The sequence below is a fragment of the Salvelinus fontinalis genome, chromosome 21, assembly GCF_029448725.1.
Source record: "Salvelinus fontinalis isolate EN_2023a chromosome 21, ASM2944872v1, whole genome shotgun sequence".
In the NCBI taxonomy this organism is placed as follows: domain Eukaryota; kingdom Metazoa; phylum Chordata; class Actinopteri; order Salmoniformes; family Salmonidae; genus Salvelinus; species Salvelinus fontinalis.
The window spans coordinates 24,388,913-24,403,325 of record NC_074685.1 but is presented as its reverse complement, the minus strand read 5'-3'; the positions used below and the strand labels follow the sequence as shown (position 1 = coordinate 24,403,325).

General features: G+C 41.0%; 1 protein-coding gene across 1 annotated transcript in view; it reads left to right on the top strand.

Annotated features, from left to right (window-relative positions):
• The window catches only part of LOC129818253 (BMP/retinoic acid-inducible neural-specific protein 1-like), a 162,447-nt gene that overhangs the window by 142,938 nt on the left and 5,096 nt on the right, over positions 1-14,413 (top strand). The window contains exon 9 of the mRNA XM_055874010.1: positions 7,848-8,070. Within this exon, the coding sequence (XP_055729985.1) occupies positions 7,848-8,070 (223 nt within the window). The remainder of the gene's footprint in view (positions 1-7,847; positions 8,071-14,413) is intronic.

The following is a 14,413-nucleotide window of genomic DNA, read 5'->3' as shown; positions in this document are numbered from 1 at the left end:
TCCGCCATACACTTCCTTATGTCTGAAACACAGGCTTCCAGGGAGGCTAATTTTGGGTCTTCACCATGTTTCATCGAAATGTACAGCTGTGTGTTGTCCGCATAGCAGTGAAAGTTAACATTATGTTTCCGAATGACATCACCAAGAGGTAAAATATATAGTGAAAACTACAGTGGTCCTAAAACAGAGCCTTGAGGAACACCGGAATTTACAGTTGATATTTCAGAGGACAAACCATCTACATAGACAAACTGATATCTTTCCAACAGATAAGATCTAAACCAGTCCAGAACTTGGCAGTGAGTTGCTGCGCAACAGCTTTTAAAACATTTTGGGAGAGGAATGGGAGATTCGATATAGGCCAATTAGTTTTTTATATTTTCTGGGTTTGGTTTGGCTTTTTCAAGAGAGGCTTTATCCTGTTGAGGATGGGGGCGCTGTTGAGACTATTTATGCTAATCGTGTAATTTTTGAAACGGCTTCCCACAAAATCCTTGATCGTACAATATGCATATTGTTATTATTATTGGATAGAAAACAGTCTATAGTTTCTATAGGAGTTGAAATTATGTCTCTAAGTGGAACAGAGCCCATTCTACAGCAATTTCCCTGACATGGAGTCAGATTTCAGAAATTTTGGCCACTGTTCTGGAGTCAGTTAAAAGGGCACTGTTATTGCTATGACTATACGGACACTGCTTACGTCTTCCCCTGGATGCCTTTACGTGATGACGATTTGAATGGGGTCGATTGCGCGTTCACAGGCCCTATAAATAAAAAAACCCTGTAGGTAGGAGCTCCTTTGCAGCTGCGTAATGCGCGTGGAGGACATCGACCTGCTATTTTTCCAAGCGTTAGTTTAGCCTGTTATATTTTTACGGTCATGTTTTTACTCGTTATAGGAGTTAAAAACATCATAAGGTAGTTAATTTAAAGCGTTTTATAGCAATTTATATCCGTTTAGTGCGATTTTGGGACATTTATTTCTTTAACGCTGTGAATAGCTGGGCACGCTTTCAGTTCATCCCGAACGCAGTTGGCATTTCCACATGGCAAGAGGACAGCTTTCCACCAAAAGACGATTACTCCCAAGAAAGGATCCTTTGCCCAAGATACTGATGGAAGAACAGCTCAAAGTAGGACATTTTTATTATGATAAATCGTGTTTCTGTCGAAACATTTTAGTGGCTTAGGACGCCATATTTTTTGACGTAGCTTCGCTTGGCGCAAACTGTATTGAAAAGTAAGGATAAATTTAAAAATGTAATTCCGCAATTGTATTAAGAATTAAATTGTCTATCAATCCCTGTCCACCCTATATTTTTTAGTCACGTTTATGAGTATTTATGTATAAGAGTAGATCACTGTCTAAGTGGCGCAAGGACATTTTCTGACCAGCTGAGCTACATTTCACATTGTCTAACCATGATTTTGGTGGCTAAATATAAACATTTTCGATCAAACTCTATATGGATTGTGTAATATGATGTTACAGGAGTGTCATCTGAAGAATTCTGAGAAGGTTAGTGAAAAAATGAATATATTTTGGCGATGTTGACTTTTATCGCTCACTTTGGCTAGAATCAATGCTGGGCTGCTATGTGCTATGTGCTATGTTAATATAACGATTTATTGTGTTTTCGCTGTAAGACACTTAGAAAATCTGAAATATTGTCTGTATTCACAGGATCTGTGTCTTTCGATTCGTGTATGCTGTGTATTTTTACGAAATGTTTGATGATTAGTAAGTAGGTAAACACGTTGCTCTAAGTAGTTTTTCTATTCCATTTGTGACGGTGGGTGCAATTGTAACCTATGCCATCTACCTGAAATATGCACTTTTTTCTAACAAAACCTATCCCATACCATAAATATGTTATCAGACTGTCATCTAATTAGTTTTTTTCTTGGTTAGGGGCTATAAATATCTTAGTTTAGCCGAATTGGTGATAGCTACTGGTGTTGGTGGACAAATAAAAGATGGTGGATTATGCTAATGTGTTTTTAGGTAATAGATGTACATCTTTACATATTGTGTCTTCCCTGTAAAACATTTTAAAAATCGGACATGTTGACTGGATTCACAAGATCTGTGTCTTTCATTAGCTGTATTGGACTTTAATGTGTGAAAGTTAAATATTTAAAAAAAATATTTTTTTTGAATTTCGCGGTACTGGTTTTTCAGTGGGGGTGGGGGGGGAGTGCCGCTAGCGGCACACTCATCCTAGACAGGTTATTACTGCCACTTTTAGTGAGTTTGGTATATATCCGGTGGATAGAAAGCCATTTATTACGCTCAACATAGGAGGGCCAAGCACAGGAAGCAGCTATTTCAGTAGTTTACTTGGAATAGGGTCCAGTATGCAGCTTGAAGGTTTAGAGGCCATGATTATTTTCATCAATGTGTCAAGAGATATAAACTCAGCAAAAAAAGAAACATCCCTTTTTCAGGACCCTGTCTTTCAAAGATAATGCGTAATAATCCAAATAACTTCACAGATCTCCATTGTAAAGGGTTTAAACACGGTTTCCTATGCTTGTTCAATGAGCCATAAACAATTACTGAACATGACCTGTGGAACGGTCATTAACCTGTCTAGGATCAGCGTGGCGCTAGCGGCACCCCCCCCCCCCCCCCACTGAAAAACCAGTGCCGCGAAATTCAAAAAAAATATTTTTTTAAAATATTTAACTTTCACACATTAAAGTCCAATACAGCTAATGAAAGACACAGATCTTATGAATCCAGTCAACATTTCCGATTTTTAAAATGTTTTACAGGGAAGACACAATATGTAAAGATGTACATCTATTACCTAAAAACACATTAGCATAATCCACCATCTTTTATTTGTCCACCAACACCAGTAGCCATCACCAATTCGGCTAAACTAAGATATTTATAGCCCCTAACCAACAAAAAAACTCATTAGATGACAGTCTGATAACATATTTATGGTATGGGATAGGTTTTGTTAGAAAAAAGTGCATATTTCAGGTATATGGCATAGTTTACAATTGCACCCACCATCACAAATGGACTAGAATAATTACAATGAGCAACGTGTTTACCTAACTACTAATCATCAAACATTTCGTAAAAATACACAGCATACACGAATCGAAAGACACAGATCCTGTGAATACAGACAATATTTCAGATTTTCTAAGTGTCTTACAGCGAAAACACAATAAATCGTTATATTAGCTTAGCACATAGCAATTAGCAGCCCAGCATTGATTCTAGCCAAAGTGAGCGATAAAAGTCAACATCGCCAAAAGATATTAATTTTTTCACTAACCTTCTCAGAATTCTTCCGATGACACTCCTGTAACATCACATTACAACATGCATATACAGTTTGATCGAAAATGTTTATATTTAGCCACCAAAATCATGGTTAGACAATGTGAAATGTAGACAAGCTGGTAAAGAAAACGTCCTTGCGCCACTTAGACAGTGATCTACTCTTATACATAAATACTCATAAACGTGACTAAAAAATATAGGGTGGACAGGGATTGATAGACAATTTAATTCTTAATACAATTGCGTTATTACATTTTTTAATTTATCCTTACTTTTCAATACAGTTTGCGCCAAGCGAAGCTACGTCAAAAAACATGGCGTCCTAAGCCACTAAAATGTTTCGACAGAAACACGATTTATCATAATAAAAATGTCCTACCTTGAGCTGTTCTTCCATCAGTATCTTGGGCAAAGGATCCTTTCTTGGGAGAAATCGTCTTTTGGTGGAAAGCTGTCCTCTTGCCATGTGGAAATGTCAACTGAGTTCGGGATGAACTGAAAAGCATGCCCAACTTTTCACATCGTTGCAAAAATAAATGTCCCAAAATCGCACTAAACGGATATAAATTGCTATAAAACGCTTTAAATTAACTACTTTATGATGTTTGTAACTCCTATAACGAGTGAAAAGATGACCGGAGAAATATAACAGGCTAAACTAACGCTTGGAACAGGAGAGGGTCGGTGTCTTCCACGCGCGTTACGCAGCTCCCAAAGAATGACTAGCTTCAGAGTTTTTTCATTTGTAGGGCCTGTGAACGCGCAATCGAGCCCGTTGGAATCGTCATCACGTAAAGGCATCCAGGGGAAGACGTAAGAAGTGTCCGTATAGTCATAGCAACGACAGTGCCCTTTTAAATGACTTCAGAAAAGTGGCCAACATTTCTCAAATCTGACTCCATGTCAGGGAAATTGCTGTAGAATGGGCTCTGTTCCACTTAGAGACAAAATTTCAACTCCTATAGAAACTATAGACTGTTTTCTATCCAATAATAATAATAATATGCATATTGTACGATCAAGGATTTTGTGGGAAGCCGTTTAAAAAATTAGCCACATTAGCATAAATAGTCTAAACAGCGCCCCCATCCCCAACAGGTTAAGACACTAACAGCTTACAGACTGTAGGCAATTAAGGTCACAGTTATGAAAACTTAGGACACTAAAGAGGCCTTTCTACTGACTCTGAAAAACACCAAAAGAAAGATGCTGAGGGTCCCTGCTCCTCTGCGTGAATGTGCATTAGGCATGCTGCAAGGAGGCATGAGGACTGCAGATGTGGCCAGGAAAATAAATTGCAATGTCCGTACTGTGAGACGCCTAAGACAGCACTACAGGGAGACAGGACGGACAGCTGATTGTCCTCGCAGTGGCAGACCATGTGTAACAACACCTGCACAGGATCGTACATCCGAACATCACACCTACGGAACAGGTACAGGATGGCAACAACAACTGCCCGAGTTACACCGGGAACGCATAATCCCTCCATCAGTGATCAGACTGTTCGCAATAGCCTGAGAGAGGCAGGACTGAGGGCTTGTAGGCCTGTCGTAAGGCAGGTCCTCACCAGACATCACCAGCAACAACGTTGCCAATGGGCACAAACCCACCGTCTCTGGACCAGACAGGACTGGCAAAAAGTGTTCTTCACTGACGAGTCACGATTTTGTCTTACTAGGGGTGATGGTCGGATTCCTGTTTTTTGTCAAAGGAATACGTGTTACACCAAGGCCTGTACTCTGGAGCGGGATCGATTTGGAGGTGGAGGGTCCATCATGGTCTGGGGCGGTGTGTCACAGCATCATCAGACTGAGCTTGTTGTCATGGCAGGCAATCTCAATGCTGTGCGTTACAGGGAAGACATCCTCCTCCCTCATGTGGTACCCTTCCTGCAGGCTCATCCTGACATGAACCTCCAGCATGACAATGCAACCAGACATACTGCTCGTTCTGTGCATGATTTCCTGCAAGACAGGAATGTCAGTGTTCTGCCATGGCCAGCGAAGAGCCCGGATCTCAATCCCATTGAGCACGTCTGGGACCTGTTGGATCGGAGGGTGAGGACTAGGGCCATTCCCCACAGAAATGTCCTGGAACTTGCAGGTGCCTTGGTGGAAGAGTGGGGTAACATCTCACAGCAAGAACTGGCAAATCTGGTGCAGTCCATGAGGAGGATATGCATTGCAGTAGTTAATGCAGCTGGTGGCCACACCAGATACTGACTGTTACTTTTGATTTTGCCCCCCCCCCCCCCCCCCCCCTTTGTTCAGGGACACATTATTTAATTTCTGTTAGTCACATGTCTGTGGAACATGTTCAGTTTATCTCTCAGTTGTTGAATCTATGTTCATACAAATATTTACAAATTCTAAGTTTTCCTGAAAATTAATACAGTTGACAATGAGAGGACGTTTCTTTTTGTGCTGAGTTTATTATTAAAAAACTTGAGTGTCTCCCTTGATCCTAAGTCCTGACAGAGTTGTGCAGACTCAGGGCAACTGAGCTTTGGAGTACGCAGATTTAAAGAGGAGTCCGTAATTTGCTTTCTAATGATCATGATCTTTTCCTCAAAGAAATTCAGGAATTTATCACTGCTGAAGTGAAAGCCATCCTCTCTTGGGGAATGCTGCTTTTTAGTTAGCTTTGACACAGTATCAAAAATACTTTTTGGATTGTTCTTATTTTCCTCAATTAAGTTGGAAAAATAGGATGATAGAGCAGCAGTGAGGGCTCTTTGATACTGCACGGTACTGTCTTTCCAAGCTAGTCAGAAGACTTCCAGTTTGGTGTAGCTGCATTTCAGTTCCAATTTTCTAGAAGCTTGCTTCAGAGCTCGGGTATTTTCTGTGTACCAGGGAGCTAGTTTCTTATGACAAATGTTTTTTGTTTTTAGGGGTGCGACTGCATCTAGGGTATTACGCAAGGTTAAATTGAGTTCCTCATTTAGGTGGTTATTCCTAGAGTAAGGCAGAAACAAAGGTACAATTTTTGCATAACACTTTCTTGTGCTGAACTTCAAACGCGAGTGAGGCGGGCTTGGCTTCGTGACAGTGATCGCAGGAGCAGCTGCTCACCGATTTGACAGCTCCAACACAGTTCCCCCTCCGACACAGCCAAAACATCCGCTATGCAGGTGTATGCTATGGCCGGTTAAGGCTTGATCTGATTGAATCTAGGCCTAAGAAAGCAATAACGAGGGACACAAATGACAAGGATATCCCATGATTTAGCTCCTTTCTTGGCTTCCGTCACTGGTTTCTGTCTCTGGAGAGGCCAGTTATGACTGTACTGTAGGAACGTTTACATATGGACCTCAGCTAGGCTTTAATGGCCGATCTGCCATTCAGTAGAACAGAAGCAGGTCTTCACAGCATCCAATATCCACAGAAAACAGTGGTATAATGGTATATCCACTAACAGTAAGCTCTAAATTCATACTGTCAGCTGGTTTTTATCGGGTGTGTCTGCATTTTACGCGAGTCACCTTCTACACCTTCTATGATAACTTCTTGGAGCCAATATGCAATAAAGTGGGGATGAATAATTCAAGGGCCCATTGGAACATCTTCTGTTTTAGAAAAAGTCTCCAGGAGTTAATCGTAACAGTCAATTCTCTCTACCACCTCAGCCAGGTTTCACTAAGCACGCCACAGGCTAAATGGGTGTGAGGATATATTGTCAGTCAGTCAGATAGGGAAGCCACACACCATGCAATCAGTACAGCCTCCTGCATGAACCAAAGGGTGAAACGATAACTTCTGTTGATACAGCTTGCAAAATAGAACATGTGCCCTTCAAAACAGATGCCATCATTATAAAACAGTTACAATCAAAGCGCTATCTGCATTGTTTCAGTTGGAGAAACCCTATCAACAAACCACCATATTCCAAATGCCTAGCGAATGACCCACATTGCTGACAGTTATTTCTGGCCAAACACTCAGTCACATCACCGAGCATCCCCTGTCTCATCCCCTACTGATCAAGTCAAAATAGTGAAGTACAGAGAAGGCTGGTTACTCCCAAAGGGAATCGCTCAGTATCCACCTGACAGGGTTCGTACTTATATTTTATTAACAAGTAATAAAAGGAGCCAAATAAAACCTGACAGCCATACACATATATATATATATATTATAGAGGACACACAAAATGAGTTTCAGTCGCTCAAGGTCATTGGCTGCAATGCATCCACTGAAGAGATTTCTAAGATGAAGTGCCTACAGTATCAGCTAATAGACATTTTTAAAACAAGGGTAGAAAACGGTGGATTCATATTCATCGAGAGTATTTTAGTTTGAGCAGATGTATCAACATGATAAATGCCAATGGTATTTTGAGAGCTTAATTCAAGGCATGTGGTAGAAAATTATGATGCCACCTCAGCTTCAGTTGAAACCCATACTAGAGAAAAAATACTTGAGAACTGAAAGAAAAGATGACTGACCCAAGGTTACACTGACAACAGACAGTCTTTGTCTGTTTCTCTCAATATCTCTTACTCACCCTCCCTCCCTCTCTCTCCCTCCTCCAGACGAGTTTAAGTCGTTCCTGAAGAGGCTGCCCTCCACCCACTTCCTGCCGGTCAGCAGTGTCCACCTCCTGTGGGGCAGTGACTGGGACCTGCAGGCCCGCTACCGCCTGCTCCAGAGCTCCCTGGAAACCCAGAGGCTCAAGATCCAGCGTACTGCCCGCAAGCTCTTTGGCCTCAGCATCCGCTGCCACCACAACCCCAACCACCAGATGCCTAGGGAGAGGTGGGTCTCAGAAGCAGTAAAAAGGCATTATGTAACCCTTGTAATGCTGCATTGTTTTGGATAATATAGCATGTTGATGCTGATGTTGTGGAACACGGTACCACTCAAGGGTGTTTTCACATATAGTCAGAGATAAACTGCAACATAGATAGAGGTAGAGGAGTTTCAGTATTTTATTTCAGTGCTGCCTGTTGAAGTACTGTATGTGAATACTGTATGTGATGCATTTTGACTTTGAATTTGCTGGCTGTTATAGTTTTCTCTCCATGAAATCATGTAAACACCCAATGAACCCCAGTCCTACCTAGTATTTCACTATTTAGGATGAAAGATTATCTAACTGTGGGAGATCTCTGGACAGGTCAGTACACAATGTGCCATCACCTACTGTGACTACAGACAGCACACGTTGCTGCAGACATGGCACTGTGCTATGCTGTCTGAAATGGAGTCATTCATTCCACCCCAAAATATACCAGACAACATGGACTGAAATAACACACTGCATGCTTGACGTTAAATTATCCCAAAATGTTACAGCTTGGATGAATGTCAATATACAAATAGAAAGAGAAAATGCACAAAATGTATGTTTTTGTGGTTAAGGAACAAGCAGCTGTCAACTGTCACTCAGGTAGAAGGAACACACCCACGCTCGGATGCATGATTTGGCAAAGGGCATGTTCGAAGGGTTTATCAAAGCAGTGCACACTCCGTGCTCGGCAGAGCACACATCAAGGATGCCTGATGGCACTGTGAAGAGAAACTGTTTGTTTATTTGTTTCCGTACAGTGTGTGTGTGTGTGTGTGTGTGTGTGTGTGTGTGTGTATGAGTGAATTATTGTGTGTCTGTGTGTGTATTTATGTGTGTGTGTGTTTATGTGTGAGTGAATTATTGTGTGTCTGTGTGTGTATTTATGTGTGTGTGTGTTTATGTGTGAGTGAATGATTGTGTGCCTGTGTGTGTATGTATGCGTGTGCGCATGCATCTGTGGAAGTGAGAGATGCACTGTGTCAATAGGCATAATTTCCTTCAGACCAGTAGCCACATCCATGTTTCTCTTTGATACCACCAATACAGCTTAAACTAGACATAGTGATACTACTATTTGTATCATGTTTTCTCTGGAGACATACAGTACACAGGGCTGATATGATGAATTAGTCCCTTGCTGTTGGGCTTAGTTCATATACATAAATAACAGGTTTAACTATTCGTTTTTATATTCAAGCACACATTATCAGGTAGGCTGTGCACTCCCACAGCTTTTAGGATAAGTTAAGGTGATATCTTATTCTGAATTTCATCTAAATCTGTGTGTGCAATATAGTGCAATGCAACTCTATTTAAAAGCACACAAATCCACACCAGCACCAGTACATCCAGCACTAGTAGTAGCAGCAATAGACCTCGTTGTCCTGCTGCTCAGAATTGAACTAAGGGCCCAGCCTCTCTGGTGGCATGGCCTTTGCCCTGAAGGGCCGAGTTGGAGAAAAAAGACTGCCTGTTACAACCAAGCAAGCCCTTCTACTGATCTACTGCCCACTGACGGGACACAAGTCCATAATAATAGGGAGCAAGGCTGCTGTAGTCCCCCTCGGACTCCGGTAGTGGAGAGCCTTGGACAACTGCAGTAACAATATTAGTCCAGTCTCTCCAGGTTTGGAGGAGGTTTCTCCACAGTTTGACCCTACTGTGGAAGGCTACTTGGCTCCAGACCTGCAGGGGGAAACCCAGGGAGGACTTTGATGGTTGTGGCTTGACCTCTGTCTGCTCCCTACAGTCTAATTAATAATCTTAAAGATCTGACCCTTTTTTTCAATTTTCGCCTAAAATGACATACCCAAATCTAACTGCCTGTAGCTCAGGACCTGAAGCAAGGATATGCATATTTTTGATAGCGTTTGAAAGGAAACACTTTGAAGTTTGTGGAAATGTGAAATTAATGTAGGGGAATAAAGCACATTAGATCTGGTAAAAGATCAAATTAAGAAAAAAACATGCGTCTTTGAAATGCAAGAGAAAGGCCAATACATGACTTAGGAATCTAGGTGGAATTTAGATTTTAGCCACTAGATGGCAACAGTGTATGTGCAAAGTTTTAGACTAATCCAATGAACCATTGAATTTCTGTTCAAAATGTTGTATCAAGACTGCCCAAATGTGCCTAACTGGTTTATTAATACATTTTCAAGTTCATTAATGTGCACTCTCCTCAAACAATAACATGGTATTATTTCACTGTAATAGCTACTGTAATTTGGACAGTGAAGTTAAATTAAAAAGAATCTAAGCTTTCTGCCCATATCAGATATGTCTATGTCCTGGGAAATGTTCTTGTTACTTACAACCTCATGCTAATCACATTAGCCTACGTTAGCTCAACCGTCCCGCAGAGGGGACACCGATCCTGTAGAGGTTTTAAATCTCTACCAATAATCACTGTTACACAATCCACAGGCAATCTACACGCATAGCTGCACCGTACCCTTTTAAACATTGATGGTGTTTTTGCAGGGATAATGAGTGGAATATTCAAAGCAGCACAGAGTAGAGCTTCATTGTCAGTTTATTTTTAGCATGCTATGGTACTGGATGTACTGCAGAACTAGGATCATGAGATTTTGTGTTTTACTGTGAGCCACTACGTTTTTCCTGGTCAGATCACATGGTCAAGAAAGACTCATGGCCCTCTGCATAAACAAATGACTATACAACCATGAGCCATGTGCGTAAGTCATATTTTCATAGGCTTAAGCTTGAGCTACAGTGAAGGATGGTGTTTGCGTATTTAAGCCTGGTTACCATTTCAGGGACACATACGCCATATCTCTAAGATAAATGTGTTATTCCATCAATGAACCGACTGTAATTAAATGAGCAACCAAAGCGTGGCGTCCGTCTCTACATATGAAAGGCCTCAGATAAGTCTCTGTCCCTCAGTGATGGCTAGCTCTAATTGCAGTCATTTGTCATTTAAGTCATTTAGCAGAAGCTCTTATCAAAAGCAACTTACAATATTAAGTGCATGCATTTCCATACTGGGCCACTGTGGGACTCAAACCCACAACGCTGGTATCATAAGCCACACGGGACCTCATCAGCCTGGAGCTGTTAGACTGGAGGTGGAATGAGCTCACATTAGACAAACATGAGATGTGTTACGAGGCAAAAACTATATGTTTTTAATGGTGACCAATATCAAGTAGCTCCCAACCAAGTAATCGGCATCTGTGTCTGTGTATCAAAGTAATTATTATTAGACAGACTTTAGCATGTTTACCATTTCTGTATGGACCTCACTTTGTGCATGGGGGGCATTGTCATGCTGAAACAGGAAAGGGCTTTTTACAAAATCGTCTAGATTGTCATTGTATGCTGTAGCATTAAGATTTTCCCTCACTGGAACTAAGTGGCCTAGCCCGAACCATGAAAAACAGCCCCAGACCATTATTCCTCCTCCTCCAAAATGTATAGCTGGCACTATGAATTTGGGCAGGTAGCGTTCTCCTGATATCCGCCAAACCCAGATTCGTTCATCAGATTGCCAGATGGTGAAGCGTGATTCATCACTCCAGAGAACGTGTTTCCACTGCTCCAGAGTCCAATGGCGGTGAGCTTTACATCACTCCAGCCAAAGTTTTCACTTCACAATAACAGCATTTACAGTTGATCGGGGCAGCTCTAGCAGGGCAGAAATTTGACAAACTGACTAGTTGGACAGCTGGCATCCTATGATGGTGCTATGTTGAAAATCACTGAGCTCTTCAGTAAGGACATTCTACTGCCAATGTTTGTTTATGGAGATTGCATGGCTGGGTGCTCGATTTTATACACCTGTCAGAAACAGGTGTGACTGAAATAGCCAAATCCACTAATTTGAAGGGGTGTCCATATACTTATGTATATGTAGTGTATATCTGGTACATAATAACTCCCTTACATAAGAACTTCTATCAGTAATGAAATCACAGGCTATTTTTGTCCTCCAATGTACTGCACCAATCGGAAAATTATCTCATTCAATCATCAGTATCGTCAAATATATATCCCTCTCTGTATCTGTCTTTCTCTCTCTATGCTGTACCTCCTGTACCTCTTGTATTTCTCTCATTTTATCCTTCTCTCTTTCTTCACTCATTCCCCCACACAGAAGGGGACTTGTGAGCTGTCTAATGCCCCATTACAAACACTGAGATTGTGCTGTGATTCGCGAAAACAAACAGCATTCATTCCCACTAATTTCTAACTCATCCCCTGTGGCAAACTCAACCCAGTCACTTGTTTTGGAGGGAAATGAATAAGGAAAGATACAACTACCAGCACGATGCTCTCAAACTGCATATTGTGGAAAGCAGTTATTTGATGGAACATATTTTAGCCCAACATTTCAGACAGTGCAGGCTCCTCAGAGGAGGAAGCGGAGGATCATCCTCCCAGTGAATTTCATAAAAATACAAATAGTGAAACATTAAAAAGCAAACTTTTAAAAATAAAAATAGACTAAATATATTCACATCACCAAATAATTGATTAAACAAACTGTTTTGCAATGAAGGTCTACAGTAGACTCATCAGCACTCTGTAGGATAGCACAATGGTGTAGCCAGAGGACAGCTAGTTTCCGTCCTCTGGGTATATTGATTCCAATACAAAACCTATGAGGATCATGGTTCTCGCCCCCTTCCATAGAATTACACAGTAATTATGACGAGTTCCGGAGGATGTTTTCCAACCTATCAGAACTCTTGCAGCATGAACTGACATGTTGTCCACCCAATCAAAGTATCAGAGAATGAATCTAGTACTGAAAGCATAAGCTACAGTTAGCTAGCACTGCAGTACATGAAATGTGGTTAGTAGTTGACTCAAAGAGAGAGAAAGAAAATAATTGAACAGTTTTGAACAAATTAATTTCTTCAAAGATAAAGGAGAAGCAAGAGAGAGAGATGTATTTTGTTGCATTTGTTTCACTTTCACTTACTTAGCTAGCGAATGCAGTTAGCTAGTTTAGCCTACTCAAACATCTGCCTCAAACAGAGAGGAATGCTAAGTTAGCCAGCTGGCTAAGGCTATCCAAAACTGGAACTTTTCCATGTCAAGGTAATCTTTTGGTTGTTTTAATTTATTGCCACTGGGGCCTGACAGTGTAACTGGCTGTACACTATACTGCAAGAATGTATCTAGTAGCTATGTTGACTCAGAGTTAGCTAATATGGTGACAACAATGTAGGATGTGTATAGCGTTTTGTGGTTATGATATGAAGGCTTGGCTTGGAAAGGTTTTTTTGCCTGGTAAAAGACAGCTGTTGTGTTGTGCACTGAACTTCACAAGCGAAGGGAAAAGGTGAGAGGAGGACAGCGCGTAGATGCGAGAAGGAATCATACAACGAGCAAAGTGATCATGCTGTTTGTATGTGGCTGCTATGAAAGTGAACTGTGTGTGGGCTATCAGGGGTGTATTCATTGCGACAAATTCTGTTGAAAAACATTTCTTAAAGGGAAGCAAACGGAATGAAACGAGGTTAAACAAATTTGTCCAATAGAAACTCTTGTTTGCAACTGTTTGGATTAATGAATACACCCTAGATCAGCTAGTAGATGCAGGCAAGAGTGTACAATGTGGTATTGAATGTGTCACTGTCTGTCACTTTGATTTCTAAAATGTTTCTCTTGACTTATTCACCTGCATTGTAAACTTTAATTCGTAGCCTAAGTTGTAGCAACCTCATGATGGGTATAGGGAAAATGTGAGAATCGTGTAGTAGCATAAACATATCGATGTTACATTGAGCTGGGTGAATGGAATATGAATGACAGTCGTCCAATATCCTGTAATAGAAATATGGCCATGCTCCCCCCCAAAAAACCGCCTCCGTAATCTTAAACGTCACCGACCACACACACACAAAACTCCAGTTATTGACAATGAATTCAAGGGGGATATATGGAATAATATGAGTATGCCTGCCTCTCGTATGTAAATGAATAGATAATATAACTAATAGGAATGGTTCAATCTTTGTGGCGTAAACGTCCGCAAAATCTTTTAAATGTATTTTGTTTTTTCATTTGTGATAATGCATAGAATCCGTAGATTATGCAGCAAAATATTTCTCAATAGTCCAATAAGTACCTGATTGCAGGGAAAAGGAAGACTAGGGTCTTATACCTCAAGTTTTGCGTCAATGCGAGAGGACTACACTCTTAGAAGAAAAGGGTTTTCCCCATAGGAGAACCCTTTTTGATTCTTTGGAGAACCCTTTTGGGTTCCATGTAGAACCCTCTGTGGAAATGGTTCTACATGGAACCCAAAACAGTTATACCGGGAACCAAAAATGG